Consider the following 27,056-nt stretch of genomic DNA (forward strand, 5'->3'; position numbering starts at 1 on the left):
TGAACGACCGAAGCTGTAGCACGTCGCACTAGGTTGGACGAGGACACAAATATTTATTTTTATCATTTGGCAATGGTAGTGACGATAGCTTTGTGCTTACCGTGATATACACTGGTTTGGTTCGGTTACAAACTTAGACATAATCTTGGCCAAAGCTAAATCTATACACGACCGTTGTTGAGTAGTTGAGGGACTCGGACTGGTGTGCCACTTCAAGCCAAAGTCTTCTAGCACAAACTGATTGAACCATTTCTTCTTGTCTCGTTTTGAAATATCCACATTAATGTCTCCAGCGATTATTACAGCAGGGGTAGTGTCATCACGGCTAACACATACAAAGTGTGTGGTCAGGAACTTGTCGATTTCACGCTTACGTGGGCCTGGTGATATATACACCGTAGATGCCACAATTACGTCTTGCGTTTGTACGGCTCAGACGTCCCCACAGTCGGCGGCATTGTCCTCTTGCGGTCAAGGCTCTATGGTTGTATGCAAACATTTTGGTCCTTTGCATATGTGGCAGCGCCTCCTGCTCGTGAGTCCATGTGCTGTTCACGAAATTCCAGTACACCCATCGACTCAAACAATGCATCTCGATTTATTTATTTCATAAATTATTATTATTATTATTATTATTATTATTATTATTATTTGGGGCGCAGGGCTTAAAGCGTGCTTCATCTCCGCTGCGGGTCGGCCCACCCTCACCTTTTTTTTTATTGCTAACTCACAGACACGAGAAATACATGGAACCCTAGCCATATATATGCAACTTCTCCTCAAAAAAAAAGAAAGAAAAGAAACACGCACTAAACAATCAACCCAATCAGTTTTGAGAACTCTTTCGTGCGCCTAAATGCTTTCAAAAGCGACAAGCTAAAACGCGACTGTTAAAGCGCGGCGTAATACTGGCGGAAGCGGTCAGCGTGGAATAAATATAAAAAGAAAGATGTCATTCGCTCCCCTCCCTTCTAGTTGTCAACCCTTTGCGACCAAATTAACGAAAATAAAGTTACGAAAGAACGCTCTTCCGGTCTACACTAATTTAGCGCTGCCCTTTCAGCGCCTGTGTGTACTGTGGTTAGTTTAGGTTAGGTTCGGCGGGCTCGTTTGTGACGCGCGGTGCACGCCGCCGCGGTACGGCCGCTCGTTCCCATCGAACGAGGCGCGGTTTCTCGCCAGTCCGAAGAACGGAAGCTCGTTCGGGGCAGCCACACTCGATCCTCGCTCGGGGGCCGGAAGAGGCTGTCCGCCAAAGCCCTGCCGCGAAAGCGGGTGCGACTGCCGCGCGCGCGGGGTGGGAGGGGAGGCGGCCACAATGGAGAGAGACGGATCGGGCGTTGGTGTCGGGGCGTGGATCGACCGCAGGAAGGGCCGCCGCCTCCGCGAGTATATCGACCTCCGTTCGCGCGCCGCGAATCGAGACGACGGGCGACGCGGGTCGAGGCCTGCCCCGGGCGCGAGCCCCTGCGGCTCGAGACGCGACTGGACGGGGAAGGGGTCGGTGCGGTGGCCCCGCTGCTCTCATTGCTGTTTTGACTGACTGAATAAACTTTATTGAAGCCAGCAAGCGATGGTGGCTGGGCCTAGGCCTCCCACGTGGGGACGTCGATGTGTTGCCTCTTCGCCGCCTTGCCATATCTGCAAGACACAGCCAGCGACACTTCCACACATGCTTTGAGACTGCACACACCAATACCCCGATACTAACCCCACGACCCTCTCGTCGAGATGGCACGCTGCCCTGCGTAGCCCCAACCTTGACGACCAACTCTGGGCGACCCAGCAGGCCTGCGAGGCGGCGAGGAGGCAACACCTCGACGTCCCCACGTGGGAGGCCTAGGCCCAGCCACCATCGCTTGCTGGTTTCAATAAAGTTTATTCGGCAAAAAAATTACCAGACGCTAGTACAGATAGTGTAATAGAGAGTTTCTAGCGTGTCTGGTGTTCCGCTCAACTGGGCGTTTCGCCGGATGGGCGGAGGCGTAAAAACGTTGAGCGGCCGGCCGGGACTGGACGGGAGAGAGTTGGCGCGGCGGTTGTGCTGCTCCCATCACAGTTCTCGGCAAAAAAAGAAAAATGTTTACCAGAGAGGAGAACTCCGGCGCTATAATACAGTTAACACAAAGTTAGCGTGTCTGGTGCTCCGGCGGACTGGACGTTTTGCCGAATGGGCGGAGGCGTAAAACCTTGAGCGGCCGGCCGGGACTGGACGGGAGAGAGTTGGCGCGGTGGTTGTGCTGCTCCCATCACAGTTTTCAGCAAAGCAAAAGCAGAGAAAAAGTTTACCAGAGAGAACTCCGGCGCTATAATACAGATAAGATAACACAGTTTTAGCGAGTCTGGTGTTCCGGTGAACTGGGCGTCTTGCCGGATGGACGGACGCGTGAAACGTGAGCGGCCGCACCGGTGCGTGCCACCTGGTGGCGCATAACTCAACCAGAAAAACACAGAGAGCTACTACTGCACTAACCAAGCGTATTCTACCTCGCAGCGCAGGTGTATTTTTCGGCAGCATCACAATCACGCCGTAGTCACGCCAAGTCACACCAGCAGCGAAGTATAACACACTTGTTAACCGCAATAATAGCTCTGTGTTTTTCGGGCTGAATACTGCGCCACCAGGTGGCGTCGCGGCCCCAGCTGCTCACTTTACACCCCCACTCATTTAGCAAACCACCCAAACAGTCCGCGTTTCCTTGAATACTGGGCACGCTAAAACTTTGTAATGTAGCGCGTTGCGCACATGGATACAAAAAACATGACAAGCTACGCGCGCTGGCGCTAATGGACGCGAAGATGGACCCGTTTAAAAATGACTCATTTCGTGACCTTCATCGATACCATATATTATTTTGTACTAACCTAATGAAAGGCGGTGCTGCGGTGCTGTTGTGTGAATGTGAAATCCAGCGCGCTATTCGGCACATTGCCAAATTCCGCCATCTTGTCATCTCGAACCAATCAGAGATGGCGTGGCCACGCTGTCGATCAATCAGAGATGGCAAGATGGCGGCACTCTTCCCATACGGCGAAATTAAATACGGCGACAGGCGTTATTCTAGACACAGTCAAATTCGCCATCTTATCAGTACTGATGGGCCCGTGGAGCTGCTACGTACGGCCTCTCTGGTTGGCTCAAAATTGCAATAGAAAGGAAAATATGGTTTGTTGGTTAGGTTCACACGCGCGCGCACACACAAAATACGGAACCAGCCAGAAAGCAAACTGCGATATATAGATTACTATCACGTGTGCATGAAATCCAGCTCTTCAACAATGGTACGCCACTGTCCGGCTTACACAAACGTCGGCATTGCAACGTGTGTAATAATTGAGCCTCGGCTATCCCCCATCCTTGCGATCGCGTCGTGATGCCTACGCGACAAGGTGGCCCTTTCAAGATACGTGATCGTATTACGGTGAGTTTTGGCGAATTCCACTGGTCGACTAGGAGCGGAGGTGCCGAATCCGCCGCAGAGCGACTTAATTTGATCGACCGGCGAAAAATAAACGTGCTGCGGCAGAGAGTGAAGCGGCAGTTCGGCTCCCGCCATATCCGCCAGCCATATCGCGATTTCGTCATATCATTTCGTAATGCACATACAAACTCCCTGTCGTCACAGCTGCTACTTTCCAAGGAACTAAAGCTGCTGTCGGAATCGCTCAAGGCAAGGAGCACTGCCGCTCGGTTGAACGAACGCCATTCCGAGAATGTAAACAACTGCACAGGGTTACCAAGCGACGCCTAAAAAAGGGCTGAAAACAGCCGTGCCACCCGACCGATCCGGAAGTGACGCCAACACATCGTCTGAATTCCGGTGAAATCCGTCTTCTGCTCGACGGATCAACGAGGCGCGCTTCGGTTGATCCTGCTCGACCAGGAGAGTTCAATTTCTTTGCCATGGATCAAGAAAACGTCGCCCAGATCGACCAGTGGAACTTACCATTTCAAGTGCCTTCCACGCTCCTCCGGAAAGAAGAAAGAGGAGCAGACGACATCCGTATGGCGACAGCGACATCCGGTAGCCATGCTGGAACGCTGCAGCGAAGACGATGTATAGATGTGTTGGTTACGATGAACAATTGAACTTGCACAGGCACAGCCGGAGCAAAGCGCACGATGGTTCGTAAAGCACCCGAAAGAAGTGAGCATTGATTAACACCTACCGCTAGCGAAACACACTGGGCCGTGTATACGCCGAGCGTTACGTCACGTGTTGCGCAGACGGCTTAATGGAGAATTGGCTTGCACAGGATCGCATGCAGTGTGACGTCGTTCTTCCTTTTATTTACTTTTTCTTCTTCTCACTTTCCTTCATACTTCCTTTTATTTGGGGACTTCGCACTGTGCGCCTTTCTAGGATAACCAAAGCACCTTCAAGACGCGACTGACGAACAGCGTTTCGTCTGTAAAAAAAGTGGTCGATTATTTACTAAAGCAGCGCGCAAAGTGCCATATGTCTTCCTGCATTATTTATAAGAGCAGTATTTCGTGAAAACCTGCGCACTTGAGCGGGGGTGTCCAGTTTTATCAAACGGCAATAGTACCCACGGGTTGCTAAATTTGCTAGAAATACGACGTTTGCGCTCGCCGTGCTTTGGTTCGAGTCTCGTATATGTTTCAGTTTTCTTCGCTCCTTCCGTTGTGTAGAAAGCTGTTCCCGCACTGGAACAATTCTTGGAGTGCACCGGCCTCATTGGCCGTTAATAATCATCGTGTGCATCTGTGCTCACACTCATCATCTTTCAATTCCCCCTTTCCCTCTGTGTAGGGTAACAAACCGGACGCTCGTCTGATTGACCTCCCCTGCGTTTCTTCACCTTGCTTTATCTCTCTCTCTTATGTATTACTTCAGAAATATACATTTTAAATGCGTGATAAATCATGATGATGATGATGATATATAGCGTTGACGTAGGCCAGATGACACATATCAAAGTGTAAACAGCGCGAAGGATGGGACAAGACAGAATACGAACGAAACGCCGACGTCCAGCTAACGTTTAATGCATGCCGCTCGAGGAATATAATTACACGCGAGAGAAGGGGGAAACGCGACGTCATCGCAAGGGAATTCGTTACAATTGCCGCAGCCAAGCCGCGCGCGTGGACAACAATACAAGAATACAACCTCTTTATCAAACAAATTAATCGACGGTGAGCTTACGCACACGCTGCGCCTACCTTCGCTACCTCGCATGCTTCATAGATTTCGCAGTGCTCTTTGGTTTTTTCGGCTGTATCGCTCACCTCTCGAGAGCGTCCGCATTCCTTGCAATGCGTAGCGAGATTACTGCCTGTTCCAATAAAAACCGGAACAGTGCCACACAGGATGAGCGAGTAAAGAACACAGGACAGAGCGCAGGACAGCGCTCTGTCCTGTGCTCTTTACTCGCTCGTCCTGTGTGGCGCTGTTCCTGTTTTTATTCTGAAGATGAAACAACGAGCCCCATTGAACACACTGCCTGTTCCAGTTCTTTAAAGAACTTGCGTGTCCCCACAGCCGGTCGGCGCCGATGATGGTGCTAATGATGATGCACATGACACTGTTCAAGTGCTTCAGGATTAATTCGGAGCGCAAACTAGTAGTGCGCGCTCCGTATTAGTCATGGTTCCATGTACCGACCCGCCCATTTCTTTCCGCATCTGGTTCGTGTTCGTGACCGTCGCGTTCCCACAGCCGGTCGGGGCCCATGATGGTGTTAATGATGATGGTGCTAATGATCATGATGCACATCTCGCTGTTCAAGTGCTTCAGGTTTCATTCGGGGCGCAAACCAGTAGTTCGCGCTCCGTATTGGTCATGGTTCCATGTAGCAACCCGCCCACCTTTTTCCCTTCTGTTTCGTGTTTGTGACCGTCACGTGCCTCTGTCTTGTCGCAGGACCGGCGCGACCTGGTGAGCGGCCACGCTGCCGCCGCAGCGGCCGCCGCGGCCGCCCTGGGGCCCATCACGAGCCTCAGCTCGCCGAACCCGGGCACGCCGGGGGCCCTGGTCGGGGGCTCGGGCGGCGGCTCCTCGTTCGGCGGCGGACCCCCTCCGCCGCCGCCGCCGCGGCTGACGCCCTCGTCGGCCGACTTCCAGCCGCCCTACTTCCCGCCCCCGTACAACCTGCCCACGCCGACGCAGCAGCAGCTCGACTTCCACGACCCGTACGCGTCGCACCACCTCAACAGCCTCGCCGGGCCGCAGCAGTACCACCAGCTGCACCCGGCCGCGGGACACCAGCGTGGGCTCTCCAGGAGACCCGAGGACGATCTCCTACAGGCGGTCAGTGTGCGTGCCTGTGTGTGTCTGTGTGGCAGCGTTCTACGGTGCGCAGGACTCCCAATTCCATTTCCCATTCCGTGGAATTGCACGGGGTGCAGTGCGTCGCAATTCCCTTCATGCTTTCAGTTCCGCGGAGTTGAAGGCGTCGCGAGCCGATTCGAAATTTCGTAAGCATAGGAAGCCCGAGCAACATCTCATAGAGGTGGCCAGTGCATGCCAGCATTGCAGAGTAAAAAAAAGGGGGTGGGGGGTGGTATTCTGTAAGAGTCCACCTATTTGACGGTCCATTCCGGCCGCTGCTGATTGGACACAGCTGCACGAGAGAGGAGGAGACAAGCGGCCCCAGCCAATCAGGAGCGGATGAAATGGACAGTCCACTAGGTGAACTCTTACAGAATACCCCTCGAGCTTTCGATTACATTCCCATTCCGTGGGATGGGGTGCAGTGGAGTAATGCTACACACTAAGAAAAAAAAGAGTACCTCTTACTCTTTTCGGAGAGTCTGGATTCGCCACGTATACGACACACTTTGTGGGAGACACCCGAACTCTCTTTCGGCAGAGAGTCCCGAGACTATCCGTGCTCAATACAAGGTGTTTGCGTGACTCCGCACACTACAGTCATGCACACTCTGTTGTAATAGTCGCCTATACCCTCTCAAAAGGGTTACAAGACTAGTGCTGAGGGAGTCCGTTAACAATTCTAAATGAGTCGAACGACTCAAGATAAAAGGGTGACATGACCACTGCTGAAGGATTCGGTCAACTCTTCTTGACGAGTCTGATGACTCCAGCAGTGTGTGTCAAGTTACCCTTAGTGCGTGGTGCAGGACTCTTGTAAATGGAGTAAAATAACTAATCCATATAAGTCGTTTGACTCTCGGATGGCAGTGTCGAGCCGCTTTTCAAAATGTGTCACCAACTTTTGCTGTAATTACACATGACTATGGCTAGTTCTCAAGATGGATACTGTGAAAAGACAACATATAAGAAAGAACCCATAGCAAACTTGCCAAAAAGGACGTGGCAGGTTAGCAACAAAATGTTAACATTTCATCACCCTTTGTTGTCTTCTGGAAAATTCAAATGTATTAGTCAGCACAGAATCACCATGAAAGCAAGACAGTTCTCATTACCATTAAACTGGAATCAATAGCCAACCAAGCAAAACAGTCTTAAATAAACATCCAATATGTAGCCTGCAGGTGCATATGCATGACACTGCAATGCAACTCAGAACCATAATGAGACCCCAAAATATTATGTAACTCATGTAGAAGTTCAATTCAGCACTGCACAGGTCTCTAATGTCAAAACATTTATAAGTTAAACCTATTTCACTGTTCTTCGAGACGTGTTTTTATTTAGAACTTACGATTTAACATTTTAAGCAAGTAAGCTACACATAACAAATAAAGAAGGCCGCACTTATGTACAAAGGAGACCCAGATAATCAAGTGCAATAAAAACAATATTCCAACTTAGATTACATAATCTATGCGTTATACTATGCTTGCTGAAAACAACTGGTTGGCAATTGATAATCCAATTTAACAGTAAGAACAGCTGTCTTACCTTATGGTACTCTTGTTGGCACTTTTCCCCCACAACTTGTGCGTGTTAGCGTCAGTTGAAAATTGATCTGAAAAATACCACATTAAAAAGTTGTGCATCAATTTTATTGTCATACAACATGCAACAGTGTATAAAAGCTTCACAACAGATAATATTACAAAAATAAATAGAGCAAAATTTATACTAATTGTTTATTTATGTTGACAAACATACTTTTCAAGACGAAGTATAATAGCTGACAGACAATTTCGCAGATTGCAATAACCACTAATACAAAACTTGCCATAATGCAAACACGCTGACAAAATATGTAGCACAGGTAGCTGTATTTTGTTACGGCAAAGATAGCACATGAATAATGAGGACAAGGGAGTTAGCAGAACACAAACTATACCCAGCTGCATGCATGCAGCTGTAACAATACACATGGTGCACCGAGGTCCAAAAGAAACAAAGGAAAATGTGAGGAAGGCTTCTTTTACTCATCACAAGCTATCCTGTAAGAGCAGACAGATTATGCACTGGCTGCAATGTACCCTCAGCACATACGTAAATAAGTTCCATTAGATGCCACATTTACAAATCACTCATACAATGTTCTTGTGATCGTCCTTATTCCGATTTTTAACTTGGAAAGCATGACTGAGTTATGTAATGCTTCCCTACACTTTCGCACATATGCAGAAAGAAGTGTTTCTATAAACACGGGAGATCATGGAAGGATGACCGACACATACTTCTTTTAATTCTTTTGTCTTGGTCTTTATGATTATCTACCACAGTAGTCTTTTGTAGAGTGAAACACATTCAGATAATAAATACACTGTGGGCAACAAAGTGTGAATACCTGTTCTTAATTTCTACCTTTCTCAAGTGCCCCACTAAGGTAAGATTGGTGCAAAAAATTGTCTTCCCAATGTATGCGTTCCCACAAAACAGGAGCAGATGATAAGCCACATTAATGGTGCGTGAAATAAAACATCTGTTCTTAACTTTCTGTTCTTAACTTACCACTGCCATTGCAATCTGGTGCGATTTTCTGCTTTGTTGTGTACTCTAGCACAGGTGCTACGCAGTTCACTTGGTGCCCAAAGCAACTCTCACACTATAGCAGAATGTCAATTTTGTTTTTCAAATTCTAAGCGAAACTCAGGTTATGGGGGACAATTGTAAACTTATAGTTTTGCTTTGTATCTTCATAATGTTGTAGAGCAGGGTAGAAAGCAAGAACAGATATTTATAATTTGGGGTCCCATTGTGTATTGCATGGATATGTTTCAATGAATGATAAAACTACTTGGTAGATAAGAGAATTAACTTCGAAGTCTACCATATCAGTAACTGGAAATTTTATGTGTAATTGAAATTTTGTGGTTCCCAGTGATGAAGAAACAGTTTTGATAATATGTGCCAAGGAAACTAAGTCAGTCATGCTCACAAAGGAAACAAAATAAAAACAACCAAGATTGCAATAAGTTCCAACTTGCAACCAAAAGTGAGACACCTCACATGACTGACTTATGTATTTACTGAGCATGATTTACATCTAGCACATAATCTGCTTGTACAAGATGACGAACAATTAGTTACTGTTGCTTTCTCTCTGGGGCATTTGGCTCTTCTGAACACATGCACAGTGTGTGGCAAAGCTTCGTGGATGTAGCTGGGCACAGCTGTTATTCAGCATCAGTCTGTTCTTATGGTCCTGTACTATTATCATTGTAATTTATAATTAGCAAATAGCCTAACTATTGGGTTGATCAGCTCCATTTTAAACAAAACATACTGACAGATTTCCCTGTTGATCGCTAACAAAGTGATGGGTACATCATTTCAGATTTCAAGAAACAGCTGTGGAACAGAACAAATGCTGAAGACAGAAAATCTACAATGACCAGTACCTTTTTTATTAAATGCCATGTACTAGCTTTTTCTGCAATGAATACCATTATAACCAAAAATTGTAGCCTGAAAAAATAATTGGGAAATATTTACAAAAGTGACAGAGATTAGAACTGCATGTTAATTACATATGTCTTCTTAAACAAGATCACAATAATTGAAGTTTCATTAATTTTAGCAAAACACTGACATCCCATTATTGAAGCTAGTCAGTGCTGAAGGTATTGTTAGTTTGTAGGAGTCCTCAGACTGGCAGCTCTGAAATATTTGTCACCATACTTGGTGGAACATGCTTTGCTCTTTCGGATATTACTTTGCCAAATAGCCTTCTGTAATCCTTGTAGGGCAATTCTGTGTGGAAAAGAAATCTATTTGATCATTACTTTTTGGGTATATGTATCTCAGAACTGGTGCTAATCTGAGTTCTTACAAAGTAGACGTTATTGAGTACTGTAATTCTAATGCCTGCCACAGCTAAAATTTATGTTAGTGAAAATTGTCGCACTGCAATGAAGCAGTTATGTTCAATAATTAGTGGCAGTCACCGGTGAAACACTCAGTACAAAACACAAATATATGGAGTCAAAATTTAAATGTCCAACAAAGTCACGTCTCAAGTCTACATTTCACAGAACTGTCTTTTTTTCTGTTAGTGTGCCAATACCAATCGCACATTCACAAACATTTTAGTATTGCACTTCTGGTAAATGCAGGAAAATTCACCGTCTTTAACAGAAGCCCTCGGGAAGACAGCCCATATTCGCTTCGACAAGAGGACTTGCCTTAAGCTTTGCGTCGCTATGTTGTAGGTCACTGTAGCAAGGGGAACGTTTTGCTGATTGAATATTACTCGAAATATTTTTATTATTTGTACTAGAGGTTTCAAAAGAGAGCCAATCGTAGAGGTCTTCATGCAGATTTCATATATTCCATTAGTTTTTGTTTAGCTGCTTCGTGAGTTATGTCCTATACAACGGCAAAATACATAGTGATATTTGCGGGCACTTTCTTGTGTATTAAATTTTCACAAAAAAGCAGTGTGCTGCAGCTAACTCAGCTCCCTGTAGACTGCCAGGTGCCGATATCTATTCAAACAGCACGTAAAGTTACTAGAAGTATGCAAGATTAGTAGGCAGGCAGGCAGGCCTGCTACTAAAATTATTGAGAATACTTCAATAATTTTTTCTCACAATAGCATGAGAATAACCTCGTGCTTTATAATTGTCCCATACAAATTAAATTTGGCATACATACTCTTCAAGATAAGCAGAATACCAGTATCTAATTGAAATTGCAATCTAAAAATTATTTAAAGTGGCCTAATATTTTTTGCATAATTCCAGTAATTGTACAAGCTGTTTGGATAGGTATCGCCACTTTGCGGTATACACCTAGCTAAATAAGATACAGCATGAAACCATTTGCGAAACTTTTACACACAAGTGCCCATAAAAATATATTGCCACTATGTAGGACATAACTAAACACCAGCTACACAAAAACCAATGACAATTCAAATCTACATAAAACTGCCTATGAATAGCAGTACATTCAAATTTCTAGTACAAATTAAAAAAGTTGTTTCGAGGAGCATTTCCCCTTAATAAGTGGGTGTCAGTGTTTCTACCAAAGGGTTACAAAACTCCTTGAGGCATACCATAGGGAGTTTTATAAATAGCACACACATGCATCTGTCTAAAAAGTCCCATGCCCTGCTTGCATTCCTTAGACATTTTTCTGCATTCTGTTGTATGTCACCGTTTGCATCCCTTAACACTGAGGGCGCAAAACTGAAAAACAGCCTATTAATACACTTAATTTTTAGCCTGTAAAGGGGTTGTATGCGAATGGGGGCAGCCAACTCTAGCATGAGAATAAACAAATATTTGTTCTCGCATTAATGAAACCAGTCAAAATATAATCTCGCAAATCTGGAAATGAATGCACAAAGAACCTTGCTGATTGTTACATTAGTGTCCCGAACAAGATCTTTTGATGTTTATAATTCCTAGTTATATTCACTTTCCTCTAGTAACTGGGCTTTGACCTAGAATACTCAGTGTAGGAGACTAACCCAGGCCTGGAAGCCAATATTTAAATCTGAAATAGACATTCATCCCCCGACCATATGGCACTGCTACGTCATCAGAAGAAACATGCATCCATGGACATATAGTCTGTAAAATTTTTACATGATCTGTAGCGTTACTCTTGCACTAACAAATTCTGAAAATTACGAAATACATCTGCTATTTAAAGCACTGCTGCAAACTCGTGTGTTTGAGAAATGCAATACTCAAAAGGTGTAATACAACCAATGTGTGCATGAAACCTATGCTGCCTTTGACATTCGTCAGTGTGGCAAATAAGCACTGAGAAATGCCAAGGGTATCATAGCTTTCATGTCTCAAACCTTGTATGCGAGTACCAGTATCTTTGCAGTGAAAGAAGTCACATTATTACCAGACTTTTGAGGGGAACCAATGTTTCTCTAGTTCAATGGTTTCTTTCTTGTGCTCCTATATCCTTGAGTTTTTAAAAAATAATGGGTGCTTGAAATAAGTACTCTATATTGCTCTTAAATTTATTCTGCACCAGAGCCCGTGTTATGTTACATTTTTTGAACACATTGCAGTGCTGTAGATTATCAAAGGAAGAAAAAATGCCGTAAGTTCGTATTTTAGCCTTCCGTACAACAAGAATTAATAACCTATCAATTACATCCACAAGTACGAAAGAACTACGAGAAACGGGGCTTAAAGGCAGGTATACATTAGAATAGCAGGGGCTGATGGTGAGAATTCTAAGAGAAAGGAACTATTAAAAACTAGATACTAAAGACACATATGAATTATAACAGAAATATTTACAAAGAATTTGAAGAGACAAATAGAATGTCTGTTCAAATCACTCCACCCCAACATTCATCCATGGTTCAATAAGTGATCACAGCCGGTGATGCTGTTTGGATAGATGGTAGGTGAGGCACAGCTGTGAAATAGGTAGCACATGTAGAGGGGTCACCAAAGGTTGCACGCTGGTTGCACAGCAGGTTGCCTTGATCTCCGGACTCCCTCGACCCTGATGCGTTGAGCCTGGTTATACGTCGTTCGCAAGAGGCCTGGCCCGAGTGTGCGGCATCGCTTGCGTAAAATTTCGAGGCAACCTGAAAAACACAGTTTCATATATTAGCACCAAAATATTCTGTACCATAGGGCAAATCTGAAGTTTACCATCTGCACATAGCAGATGATGAAAACAGACACAAGTCACCAGACTCAAGGTATATAAATGTGCAAAAGTGGAAATGAATGTGAAGAGCTGCTTATAGGATGGAATCCTTCAATTTGTCTTTTGTGGATCAATAATAGTATCTTAACATAAAGTCAAGTGTACATGACCCTCCCTATTTGTGTAAGTAGGCTATTCCATGCCAGCTGTTCCAACCTGGCACACAACCACTTGGAATTTCTTCTTGAAAACTGAGGGCCTTTCATTATAGAAAAAATCTCAATTTCACACAATACTGGAAGCAAAAAAAAATTTTACTGCCATAAACATTATGTCAAATTTCGTGTAATGCACCAAAGTATGCATCCTAAAATGGCAGCCAGAAATTTGGTTATTTCATTAAGAGGGCCAAATTTTTAACAACGAAGAGAGGCCTTACACCAAAAACTTGACTGCTTATTAGCCACTGCTCAGTTTATTATGGCTGATTAAAAATGGACAAAATGGCTTTTTAACTTTATTTTCACAAAAGTGACCTACAGCAAAAGCTGCAAATTTATGCAATCCATGTGTTTAGGACTTGTGCTGTGTGCAAGAATGGTATCAGAAAGATACATTATGCAGCAGTGCAGAGAGGAGGATGAACTTGGAAAAGAAGACAGTTTTGGTGTACGTTTATCGGCCTGCTTACCATTGAGGCAGCCCTAGTAAATTTATGCCAAATACCATGTATGAGCGTACATTGTATTCTTTTTAAATTGGTAAAGCTTTATCAAAGTAGTTTTTGTGTTAAGCAAAAAAAATTGTGCAAGTGGTCTCTTGCAGTTTGAAAATTTACATCGCATTTCGTCTAATACACATAGCCTCTTGGCGGCTAAGACAAAATGCATGGACTTGAGCATCCCTGCACAGATAGCAGGGAGTGTAAACTACTTCGAAGTTACGTCTTTCATTGCTGAGTGACAAGCCATTTCACTCAAAAAGACGTCACTTAATTACAGGTATTTACCTGAATCTTTCTGTCCGCTGTCAGCCTGCTGGCATCATCACTAAGGCTGCCAACTCCCTAGTGGACATAGTCGGGACATGGTGGCAGCAGGATGCAGTGGCAGAAGCCACCAAAGGCTCCCAACTACCTAGTGGATGTAGTCAGGACAGGGTGGTGGGAGGACACAGGGGTAGGAGCCGCCAGAGTGTACCTGCAACAAATTTGCACAAATGTTCTTAGTCCTACCATGACATGATTTACAATAAAACTGAGCTGTCTGTGTAACATGGCTACCAATACAAATAAAGGTAAACAGTTAGGCCCTACGACACAACTAGAAGCCCAACAAAAAAGAAACGGTACTTATGTTTATGAAAATCCAAACAATGAAACAAAAAATGTGTAACCGGTTTGTGCATGGAAGCTCGGTTGAAACCTGAGCTCATACCATCAAGTGATCTGCTAGACAACTGCAAGCCTGCCACCTAAATATGTCATTGTAAATTATTTTTACATGCATTATGTTAAGCTGCATTAATACAAGTTCAAAATCTCTTAATATAAGTAAATCACCAAGCTAATTCAATTAACGAATTCCAGTGGTCGTTAATGCAACAAAAGGCAAGCTCGGAATAAAGCTGGCTAAACTGGGCAGTGAAAAATAACAATGTGGTTCTCTACATCTTGTTTTCCTGGCTTTCGCTTTAGCGCTGGAATATACAAGAATTTTGACATTCCTCATATTTCACCCTGCTAATTTTTATGCCATAATGCATAATACTTCAGCAAGAGGAATAATGCTTTCTTTCAACCGTAAATAGTGATAGAACAAGAAAATTCATTGGAGCCAACGTTTTGAGAAGAAAAATCTCCTTCTCTTTGTCGAAATATTGGCTCCAGCGGTCCTTGTTCTACGGCTCTTCATCAGTTCAAGTCTCTTGTCCTCCTGTGTACCTCTGTACTTTCAATGTTATGTCAATGAAACTGTAATAACGGATCATTAGTAAATGTAGCTGATGAGGAACTTGGGCTTGTTGGTAGATAAACGACAGAGTAACTGTGCAACATAAAGATACGGACAAAGGAGGCTTGTGTGTGTTGTCTCCTCCAGCCATGTCCCCCCTTTGGGTGATTACTCTGTCTCAATGTAAAACTGTTACCCTTTGCACAATAATAGTAAAATGCATAAAGACAGGAAAGTGGACACAAAAATTACAACAAATAGCATCATATGCTAATGAGATATGCAAAAGTGCCTGCTACGATTTGTCTCACCCATAACGTGCTGGTAAGATGGTGACTTCTGGCTGTTGCCATTTCTTGAATACCTAAAATAAAATACATTTCAAAATTATAAAAATATACAGGACAACAGCAGTAGCCGAGGACATAATGCATTGTTTAGTACAAGAAGGTCAACTAATCTCCGATACACGGCAGACGAAATTTCCTTTAAGTTAGTAGAAAAATACAACACACTTCATTTCATTCAATACTGTCAGCGTTTCTTGCTACAAGAAAAAAGGTATTTCTGCATGGAAGCAGCTAAATAATAAATGCCCTTCTACTTTTACAAAATATGTTGCAGCGACTAAGCCAACTACAGCTATATATACTTAAAATTGCTGTATGCACATTACAATAGCCAAGACAGGATAAACTTGGGTTCATATGCAGCTCACTGGAAGGTTTGACGTAGTAGTTCTGCGGAAACCCGCAAGGTGGAGAGAAGTAATGAATAATGAATATTCATCACTGGAAGGTACAACTTTGCAATCAACTCATTTCTGCTGGGCAAATATACACACTAACATAAAACTACACATAAAAGGACCTTTTTTTTTTCATAAACCACCGGACTCAATATAAAAAATCCAGTAGCAATAGTACAATTTTACTACATAACACAGCCAGGTTTTGTAAGCGTAGTAGGATTTACTATATAAATGTTGCAGCATATTCATGCTTTTAAATTTTTACAACCGTGAAAATAATGATTACGTAAAAATAATACATTATATATAGGCTTAGATTGTGAGCTAATGTGTTTTCTACTTACAGCCAAATGCACAAAAAGTTTGTTCTCTTTCAGCGCTTTGAAAGCGCCGTGTCTGTTCGCTTGTGCATGCAGCCGCTTAACCGCTCTTAAAATATCTGTGCTGCCACATCGCCTTACACTGCCATACAGCGTTGTAGCGCTTTTATTATTCGCGGCAATATACCTAAAGCGCTAGTAAATCTTCAGAATGCACAAGCTGCCCTTTCGATTACCTGTCTTCGCCACGCGAAAGTCACACTGGTGCTAGTATTGTATGTACACTTCAAGTTACGCAGTACTTGATATTCTACGGATTTTTCGATGCGACAGGCCACTCGTCACTAGAGTCGTTAAGAACGGTGTTTATCCTGAGGCTTCCGTCTGCCAGTAGTATTTCCGCATACATACGCGCACGCATGCCTAAGAAACGTCTGTGAACTGCCAAGAGAAACATGGCGCAAAATGTAGCCGTACCGGAAGGGCCGAGTACGCACCGTTTGTAAACTCGGAACAAAAGCTGATATGCTTACCTGAGACGTTAAGAGAATTATGGCACAGGTCACTCGCCGCTGGTAGTCGTTCGTATGCATCTGGTCGTCTCTGTCCGTTGCGATCTCCCATATCACAATGAAAGATGCAGTGCAAACCGCAGCACTTCGGGCGCTTATCGGCGATACGCTGCTGCTGGCGGCAGTCCCCTCGTCGCAATCACACAGCACGGACAGAAGCTCCCACCGTAACTTGCCACAACGCTTGGTTGCAGTCGCCCTTAGAGCAGCGATTTCAGAACCACTCAACGACAACGTACTCGCGCGTGATGCAGCACAAGTTCAACATGGCGTCATGCTATTGACGGCTTCGGCTTTGGATCATTTTGTATCTGCACAACTGGGCAAAACAGTTGCGCTAGTTTCGGTTTTGTTTCCTTGCGTTGAAATAAAAACTGTTTTGCTCGCTGATAATTTTACGTCACTTAAGTAATGTTTACGAATGAAACAGCCATGAATTTAACACGCGTCTTGAAATACCCGCTACGTTCACTTGGCAGAAGCAAAATTTTCTCGTCCGAGTGTGGTTGTGTTTTAAATATCTATCGCTGGGCTGTCGGAGCGTGCTCGAAGTCTGAAGACACGGCGTAATTGTCCTTAATTTGCTTAGCTATAACGGTGCGGCTGCCCTTGATTTCTGTCGAGTGCAGTTTGCTCTGATGTAAGGTAGAACTACAAAGCCGCCTATGTTACTGAATGATCTAGTGCACCTGAAGCTGCCAGAACTCCGGTATTTCCTCCACAAGTTCTTGCGACTGTGTGCCGCTCTCACCAAATGCGAGCGTATAGTCATTTGGCGGAGATTTAGCAACACATTTTCTAGAACTGTCGTTCACCGCTCTATCACGACATGGCAACAGCGTGGTTGGTCTTTAGTAAAATTTCTATGTATTGCGAATTTTGCGATAGCAATTATATGGACACAACCGCCGAAATATATCTGTCGGTGTCGCCGTGAGCTTACGTATAAAGTGCGATAAGATCCTATCCTGCGCCGTTAGCTGTGCGCTTTAAAGGAAGTGTTCGAGGGCGAGCCGAGATGTATAGTGCCTGGATGGGTGCCCCAAGTATCTATAGATGGTCACGTGATAAAACGCGCGCAAGCCGGGGAAAGGAGGCGCTGGTTTAGCACGCTTCTCCTCTGGCCGTTGCTCTAGCCCGGTCTGGCGCCACTCTCGCTCTGTCTTGGAGATAATTCCCGATGGGTGCAAAGTGGGGAGGGGGGGAGAGGGGGGAGAGGGGAAAGGCGCTTCTATATCGCCATTTCAAGTTTCGGGGACGCTTTGAAGGACGAGGCAGCAGAAGCGTTCTGTCCGCTCTGTTCGCGCCCTTCATCACGCGGACGCTGTGGCAGCGAGTGTTCGCGGTCATTGAGTGAAATCTGTTCATGTCTGCACGTGCGCGCGTGACCCCGTGCTTGCTAATTTACGGAGTAAGCGATTGTTTACTGCAGTTTATTCAGGCGATGAAGCTACGAACCTTGGTTCGTGCAGTTGTTCGTGCAGTGGTTCATGCAGCATTGGGGGGGAAACTGCTACATTTTTGTTTTTAAATTTCTGGAGGGTTCAAAAGCAGTGCTGCGTACGCTAGTCTTTGTTTCTGGTCGCGGAACACAACGCACTGCGGTAGCCCAGTGGCTTTGGTGTTGCGCTGCTGAGCTCGAGGTCACGGGTCCAATCACAACCGCAGCAGTCGCATTCCAATGGGGGCAGAATGCGAAAACGCGCGTATATTGTGCATTCCGTGCACGGTAAATAACCCGAGCTGCTGAAAATAAATCTGCAGTTTTCAATTACCGTGCGCCTCATAACAAGATCTTGATTTTGGAACCTAAATCCTCAAAATTTAACTTTACGTAGCGCAATTACATTTACAATCGACACTGTTGAGTGCGCCTACTGAACTTGTTATCTCGTTGCTGTGCTCTCTTTAGTAGCCAATGCTATATTTTTTAGATTTACTTATGGTCAGAATCCACTGTGACAAATCCGGGTCTTCCTTAGCATAGGAAGCCAGCTATCGCTTAAGCGTGTGATATATCAACAAACATGTTCAAGGAAAATCGATATTTAGAGTTCGATGTAATTGCAGAACATGACAAGCTTGACGAAAGAATGATACACCGCATGTCGGTAACATGTCGGTAACATCATTTCAGCATCAAACAAAACACTTGGTTTTCTAAAACGTCACCTTCGTCTTGCCCCACCACATGTTAAATTGCTCGCGTATAAATCACTTATAAGACCCAAATTAGAATATGCATGCCCCATCTGGAGCCCACTTCAAGCATATCTAATCACCGCATGGAAGCTGTGCAGAATCGTGCTGCCCGATTCATTCATTCCTCATACTCATATGACGTCAGTGTTTCATCCTTGAAAGCTACATCCGGACTGTCACCCCTCTCTTTTCGTCGTCGCATTGCTAGCCTCACCCTTTATCACAAATTCTTTTATTCTCCTCTCAATCAAGCACCGTATATCGCCGCCGCATCACGCATATCTCACCGCACCAGTCATCCCCTTCAAGTTGCCGGCCCACTATCACGTACTACTACGTTTTCAGCCTTGTTATTTCTTCGAGCAGCCACGGACTGGAACGGCCTACCCCATGACATCGTCGCCATCGCTTCAACACCTGCTTTTCAAGAACTCGTAACAGATAATAATAATAATATTTGGGGTTTTACGTGCCAAAACCAGTTTCTGATTATGAGGCGCGCCGTAGTGGAGGACTCCAGAAATTTTGACCACCTGAGGTTCTTTAACGTGCAACGCGTAACAGATCACCTTCAATGTTAAATCACCATCGCTGTTTGTTTTCCTCACTACAAATGTAATCCCACCCCTTATGTAACACCCCCTGAAATGGGGGCCTTTAAGGAATGAAACTGAACTGAACTGAACTGATTACAACCAGGACAGGAACCCGAGGGCCTGCCTAAAACAGAAGACGTTATCTGATATTTCTTCTCCTGCATTTTAATCTTTTTCTCGCCAGACTCATCTCGAATATCAGAGGAGTCGCAATCTTGCACGACGACTCTTCGCGTCCTATTAAGAGTCAAACGACCCACACACAAATGTTGACTCTTGTTTTGTGACTCTACCCGCGCGAAAATGGGTCTTCGTAAGAAAAAAGAGAGTCAAGTTGCTGTGACTCACTTTTTACTCTCTTTTTTCTTAGAGTGTACGCTTTCATTCCCGCGGAGTCGAAGGTGTCGCGAGCCAATCCGAAATTCCGTATGCACAGGATACCCGAGCAGGCGACCAGTATGTGTCAGCATTACAGAGTAGTGCTTTCAGTTCTATTACACGGAATGGGTTATGGTGATCACAGATTACAGATTCATTACAGATTCCGGATTACCAGTGACAGACGTGCGCAGGAGTGATAACATCATCATCTTGAGGCGCTTACGTCAGCTACTGCAGCCGCAACTGTCGTTGCAACGACCACGTTTTGCCTATCTTTGCGACGACCACGTTTTGACAGGAGCCCTGAAAAAAACGCGTCGTCTGGTCCAATGGTACAAAAACTATCATCATCATCAGTGGCTCGTACCCACCTAAGCAAGCAAAAAATGCAATGGCTTATCGCTCTCGTAATGCAGAGGCTACAAGCACTCGGCAAAGTGTAGCGTACAGTGCATGGGTTCGTTGGTATCGCGCATGCAACGCACAGAAACGCGCCGTCTAGTCGAGTGGTGCAGCAAAAAGGAAAAAAAAAACGTGACCGTCTCAATGGCCCCATACCCACGTAAGGCTGAGGACAAACGCTCAGCAATGTGAAGCGAGCAGTGCATACATTCATTGAAGTCACCCACACAACACACACAACGGCATACGTTTCAATCCCCTGCTGAGAAGACGCAGCGTAACGCAGAGGAGAAACGTCGTTGGCGCGAGTCATGACCACGCTGTGCTAGCGTGCGAAGCCGCAGCTAACCCCCGTATGGAGAAATGCAACTTAAGTTGAAGCCCATGCTTGACTTGATCCGAGTGACGCCTATCGGGAACGCGCCGAAGGAAACGCAGTGAGCGTCTTTGGGCACGTTAACGCCAGGCGCCATCTAAATCAAGTCAAGCATGTGCTCCGACTTAAGTTGCATTTCTCCATACGGGGGTAAGCGTCAAAAACGAGCCTAAAGAAGCCGAACTGCGGAAGCAGCATCGCGACGATGCGAGACGGCGCGTTGCTAAGTGCGAAGCAGGATTTCGCCTTCACGTGATACAGGAGTGTAACATCCTGGGGAATAACCCCCCCCCCCCCCCTTCTGCGAGAACGAGAACGAAACACGTGAACATTTCTAAATTGTTGTGGTAGCTACATCGTCACAAGGAGGCGCTACCAGCGCTGCCGCCGCCTATACATATCCGGTATTCCGTTAACTGTAATACGTTGACGACCAGGCCTAAACTCTCATATGGTCTGAAATTTGGGCAAAGGAAAGCAGGAACCCCAAGGTCAAACGAGTCAAAAGCAACCGCGTCGTCAATCCGGCGTTCACCAAGCGAGACGCCCAAACTTCGGCGTCCGGAATCTCTTTTTCTCTTTCACTTGTACGCGATTGTATTGATATCGAACAGTGGTCCTTAATAACGCGATTGCATATTTCGCGTTTCTTGTTTCGTTTATCCACCATTGCACAGACACGCGCACGCAGGCAATAATGTTTCTTTTCTCCGCAATTATGCGTACTCGTATAGGCACACGGTGAACCCTGCTTCCTTATCTACGTAGCTAGAAGATAAGATGAATCGACACTTGGGGCGGTGCCGCAGGGAGTGACCGCGCACCTTGACATCTCAGTGCGTCTATAGAATATCTAGCTGCACACACGCGTTTAGATAACGACCAGCCATCGCAGACCTGTAGCGTGACGGCAATGCGTACCGTTTGCGATGCTCTTATGCGGGTGACGCTCCGTGCCTGTAGAACGACCCCCCCTGTTGCTTCACTGTAGAGGACCACCACGATTCCACTCACGTATATGTACTGTACAGTGCAACTGCCACACACACATACACACAGTGAAGCTACCGATGCTGTGTTGGTTATGCACACACACTGTGAGAAACAGCCAGTTTGCTTGGTCTTCTATATTATAGCCCCCCTTTTATATTCACGCCGTCAGGGGAAGCTCGCAAGTCTAACCAGCCGCGCTACTTTTTTCTTTTTTTTTTTCTATACTATTACGACGTTTGACTCCCGTCCCTCGGAGCTGGATATTCCGTGTGCGCCGGCACGGTCCATCTCGCGCGCGTGTCGTGTTTGGGATAACTGAAACAAACATTGAGCACTTGCGGGCTCGTCTTGAATACATTCGACTGCGCCTATGTATATATATACGCTCTCGAAACAAGGCACGTATACGGTCGGAAGCAGCTCGGAATCCTTAATGCCGCACGCGCCCGCTTATGGGTCTGACGGCGAATGAAGAAGTAAATGTAACTCGGGAACGCCTGTGGTATATGTATACTCGTGTGTTACGCTTGAACTTTTGTACCTTCCGTGTGTCGCCTGGACTTCTGGTGAAAACGATGTCTTTGCGTTTTGAAGCGCCGTAAATCGCCCTCGTCCGTCTCTCCAGTTCCCCCGTTTTGTTTATTTGCCTATGCACTTAGCACGGGATAGGGTCAATGGCCGCGAACCTCAAGGTTTGACGGAAGCGGGCATTCGCTGCTATAAAACCTGGTGAAACTAAAGGGAAAAAAAGAAAAACAGAATAAGAAAAGAAAACCAGCATACAGCGCAGACCCCAGCAAATAATTTTAAAAATAAAGTAAGGATGGAGTAAGTAAGGACTGAAAGATATCTATAGCGGCTCCACAGCCACCGTAGTCCTCCATAAAGAAAGCAACAAAATCCCAATAAAGAAAGGCGTCAGGCAGGGCGATACAATCTCTCCAATGCTATTCACAGCGTGTTTACAGGAGGTATTCAGAGACCTGGATTGGGAAGAAATGGGGATAAGAGTTAATGGAGAATACCTTAGTAACTTGCGATTCGCTGATGATATTGCCTTGCTTAGTAACTCAGGGGACCAACTGCAATGCATGCTCACTGACCTGGAGAGGCAAAGCAGAAGAGTGGGTCTAAAAATTAATCTGCAGAAAACTAAAGTAATGTTTAACAGTCTCGGAAGAGAGCAGCAATTTACAATAGGCAGCGAGGCACTGGAAGTCGTAAGGGAATACATCTACTTAGGGCAGGTAGTGACTGCGGATCCGGATCATGAGACTGAAATAATCAGAAGAATAAGAATGGGCTGGGGTGCGTTTGGCAGGCATTCTCAGATCATGAACAGCACATTGCCATTGTCCCTCAAGAGGAAAGTTTATAACAGCTGTGTCTTACCAGTACTCACGTACGGGGCAGAAACCTGGAGGCTTACAAAAAGGGTTCTATTTAAATTGAGGACGACGCAACCAGCTATGGAAAGAAGAATGATAGGTGTAACGTTAAGGGATAAGAAACGAGCAGATTGGGTGAGGGAACAAACGCGAGTTAATGACATCTTAGTTGAAATGAAGAAAAAGAAATGGGCATGGGCAGGACATGTAATGAGGAGGGAAGATAACCGATGGTCATTAAGGGTTACGGACTGGATTCCAAGGGAAGGGAAGCGTAGCAGGGGATGGCAGAAAGTTAGGTGGGCGGATGAGATTAAGAAGTTTGCAGGGACGGCATGGCCACAATTAGTACATGACCGGGGTTGTTGGAGAAATATGGGAGAGGCCTTTGCCCTACAGTGGGCGTAACCAGGCTGATGATGAAGGATGTGATCAGTGCTTCCACAGGGCAGCCGAAACACTGTTTCAAGTTTTACTGCGGCAACGTGACATATGTGACGTGTCACATGCGGTGACACGTGTCACGTGTGACGAAATTATCCAGGCTCGCCTACTGGTGACACCTTCGGGTGATAACACGAGACGTGTTGCGTGTGACGCAGTACTACGTCAGACTCGCCCGGCGGCGTGCCAGACGACGCTGTCACGATACCCTGTTTCCAACGTTCAGTCTGGGTCACACGTGACATGTCGCGTACGACGACCATCCGTGTGCCACATGTGACATAGCAAGCCGGACTCGCCCGGCGACGCTCTGACGGGGCCTGTCACGGTGCTTCATTTCTCCCGTTCACCGTGTTTACACGTGACGTGTTAAACGTGGTGTCACACGTGTGACGCAACAGTCCACGGACTGCGATGAGCGAGCCCCTTTCTTTTCCCTCCGTGCCCCCCACCCCGCAGGCGAACATGCACCTTCCGGCGTACGGCGAAGGGCGTAGAACCGAACCGACAGCGTACCCCCGGCGGCCCGACGTGCTGGTGCACCACCCGCACCACCACCTGACTGAGCAGGATCTGCTGGGACTGCACGGAGCCGCCGCGGGTCTACCGCCAGGCATCGTCGAGGATGGACAGACCAGCCCCTGCTCCTCTGACGACGGAAACGACTTCCTCGAGGTAACTAGCGCACGCTCTTTTCTTTTCTTTCTTTCTTTCTTTCTTTCTTTTTTTAGCTCGTGGTATACCAAGGCCGGGGTAGTTGGAGAAGTACGAGAGAGGCCTTTGCCCTGCAGTGGGCGTACCCAGGCTGGTGATGATGATGACGACGACGATGATGATGATGATGATACCAAGGCAGCGCCATGATGTGAATACTTAGAAGGAATGTTTCGATGAAGGAGGCAGTTCGGAAAGCAAGCACTTCGATGCGCGCCATAGTCAGATTCAGTTTTAAGTGGTAGACACGTTAGCGTCGAGACCGTTCGATCGGGTCGGATGACGTGTCGGAACAACGGGTGTTTGGACTTTTGCTGGAACCTATTGGAAGCTTGTCGGAATCGGTAGGAAGTGTTCCACAGTGCAGGGAGAGCAACCGCTTTAACACAGGCATCGGGTGCTTGCCAATTATGTCTCTGTGCCTTTCTAATCTTGTTGCACAGTTTTAAAGTTGGGCTTTGTCACGAGACCTCTTCCTCCATTTGTGAAATATGGGAAGTTTGGACTGAAATTCCACCAAAAAAAGAACAGTAAAGAAAGAAAAACAAAGTTGATGAAATCCCAAGGACACTGTCAAAAAACGGGTCCGTAACGAAATAACAAAACACTATCGAAACAAGTTGGTGGCTCGCGTCGGAAAACAGCAAAATACTCGCCAGAACTCGTGCGTCCACCGTTCTCGTGAAGAACAGCGCCTCCCGAATTCATCCCATGGGAACTATAGGAGACACTGTCGCACAGATTGGCGTCTGATTAAGTGATGTTGTCTTTACCGGATGAAACAGTCAAGACAGTGTTCCAGGCTCATGGAAAAAATAAATAAAGTAAAAGGCTGGGGGCACACTCATATTCACCAGCACGCGCGTGTTTTGCCTCTGCCACCAGATCGAGGCGCGTTGACAGCCGTTTCCTCTATTTCGAGTTTCCGCGTACCCGGCTTTGCAAGTGCCTCACGCAGGCGCTCTATGCATCACGAAAGAAAACAAAGTGTCGATTAGTGTCAAAAATGAGCCAAATAGCCGGAACAACACTAAGAGTAAAAAATCCGTTGGCTCAGTGTCTGTCCCGTTCATATCACTAGCCCCGTTATCTGCACTGTTCGCAACGTTCAACGTAAGCTAACGGTACAGTAGATTCGGCCGGTCGAAATCGATTCCTCGGAAAAATTTTTTTTTGTTCGTTACCTGTAGTTTGCCATCGGTCGGTCGCATTCGCTAATATATCCAGCATCAAGATTATATGGACCGTTCTTTTTTATATGCACCAGGTGTTTACAGTTCAAGCGTAAAATCTTTTGTGAATACGAGCCCTGGTTGTTCCAGTACGCCACGCTCTGCTGGCTCAAGAGTGCTCCGAGGCGCTCTCGCCTTCGAGCTCGGGACGCCGCAAACATTTGGCGAAGTTCCTGTCACGTGCTTTCCGCAACTTCCGTTGTTGGCGCGGCGAGCGCCGCAGTGTGCGCCATGTTTGTCCGCCATGTTTGGTCACGACACAACACAGGACCGAGGCGTTCCCATACACCTGCAGCTTCCGATTGTTCTGGCGAGCAGCTCTACGTTCGACTTCGATGCACTTTCTCCGACTTCGACCTGTATAGAGCGGACCCCGAATCGTTTGCTATACGTACACCCGGCTACAAAATATTACGGGCCATGAAGTGTAAGAAAAAGCTGATTATCTCCGCAACCTCGCAACGCAGCCTGGTATTTGCATTTCAGGCCTCGACTATAATATGCTAACAACATTGTCGTATACAGTTTTACTGGCTATTGCTACGTGCTGCTTTGGAATTAAACGTTTTCTGTGATCCCGTGGTCCGTAAACTTTTGTGGCCGGGTGTACATGTCGGGGTGTGGTAGGAACCAGCCGAACGTTCCACGACTGTAGCTAGGCTTACAACTCTCCAGCCTCAACGAAGATTCTGGCCGAAGCTAAGCAGGCGCGTGTTTCATGTGCGGGGCCTAATTCACAAAGCTTTTTCGTTCGTAAGCGTTCATTGCCACCATGTGAGCGAGTGAGAAAACTTTATTTCGAATCGGTACGATTCGCGTCCGGCGAGTTGGTGGGCCGGGGCACCCTCCGAGGTTACGGCCAAGAGTTCGTGCCTCCCGGCGGCTTCCTTGGCCCGCTGGACTGCCCAGAGTTGGCTGGCCGCCTTTCCTAACATGTCCAGCATCGGGACTGTCCGGAATGCGCTCGACTTAGCGCAACCGATTTTGCGCGAACGCGTTCACTACGAGTGTCTTCTCAGTCAGCGCCGCACACAGCGTCCCCGTTCGGCCGCGTACGTCACAACGGCGAGCAAGCAATAATAATACTATATGGGGTTTTACGTGCCAAAACCACTTTCTGATTATGAGGCACGCCGTAGTGGAGGACTGCGGAAATTTAGACCACCTGGGGTTCTTTAACGTGCACCTAAATCTAAGCACACGGGTGTTTTCGCATTTCGCCCCCATCGAAATGCGGCCGCCGTGGCCGGGATTCGATCCCGCGACCTCGTGCTCAGCAGCCTAACACCATAGCCACTGAGCAACCACGGCGGGTGGAGCGAGCAATAGCGGGAAATCTTCCACGCAACCACGTGAAGGTTCTTGCCGTGGCAACCGAGTCCGATAGTTAAATAAAAGGAAAAAGTAATAAAAAATAAAGGGCTGGAAAGAGCAGCACGCTTTCCGCGCAATCGCAACGCCTCGTTGTTGTGCGCATGGTGGCCGGTCAAGCGAGCACACCTGGCAATCCTTTCTTTGTACAATTAAAAAACAAAAAGGAAACTTCGCGCAAGAAAAGAGAGGACGTCTCGAAGTTTCCGTACACACCGCGTATCCGCGTGTGTGTGTGTGCGTGCGCGTGCTCGCTCCTACCGGCGGCCGGCGTGCCGGTGGAGACACACAGATAGCGATGCAGAATCCGGGCTTCGTTCGCGGGCGGCTCGGCTCGGCCGGCTATCGCCGTCGTCAATCTCATTAGCGATGCCTGGCA

General features: G+C 46.4%; 1 protein-coding gene and 1 long non-coding RNA gene across 8 annotated transcripts in view; one reads left to right on the forward strand and one right to left on the reverse strand.

The window, feature by feature from the left end:
- The window catches only part of TfAP-2 (transcription factor AP-2), a 302,474-nt gene that overhangs the window by 205,174 nt on the left and 70,244 nt on the right, over nucleotides 1-27,056 (forward strand). For 5 of the 7 annotated variants that reach the window (XM_070540084.1, XM_070540086.1, XM_070540087.1 and 2 more), the window contains 2 exons: nucleotides 5,889-6,281; nucleotides 23,820-24,035. In XM_070540084.1, coding sequence (XP_070396185.1) covers nucleotides 5,889-6,281; nucleotides 23,820-24,035 — 609 coding nt within the window. Of the gene's footprint in view, nucleotides 1-3,359; nucleotides 3,423-5,888; nucleotides 6,282-23,819; nucleotides 24,036-27,056 lie in introns of those variants that run through there. The other 2 variants (XM_070540085.1, XM_070540082.1) reach the window with 2 other exon arrangements.
- Nucleotides 7,937-16,837, reverse strand: LOC139060846 (uncharacterized). Its single transcript, XR_011515067.1, has 4 exons — nucleotides 16,540-16,837; nucleotides 15,247-15,299; nucleotides 13,993-14,182; nucleotides 7,937-12,918 (listed from the first exon to the last, which is right to left on the reverse strand). It is a non-coding gene; the product is annotated as an uncharacterized lncRNA (long non-coding RNA).

This window comes from Dermacentor albipictus, chromosome 6, assembly GCF_038994185.2.
Source record: "Dermacentor albipictus isolate Rhodes 1998 colony chromosome 6, USDA_Dalb.pri_finalv2, whole genome shotgun sequence".
In the NCBI taxonomy this organism is placed as follows: domain Eukaryota; kingdom Metazoa; phylum Arthropoda; class Arachnida; order Ixodida; family Ixodidae; genus Dermacentor; species Dermacentor albipictus.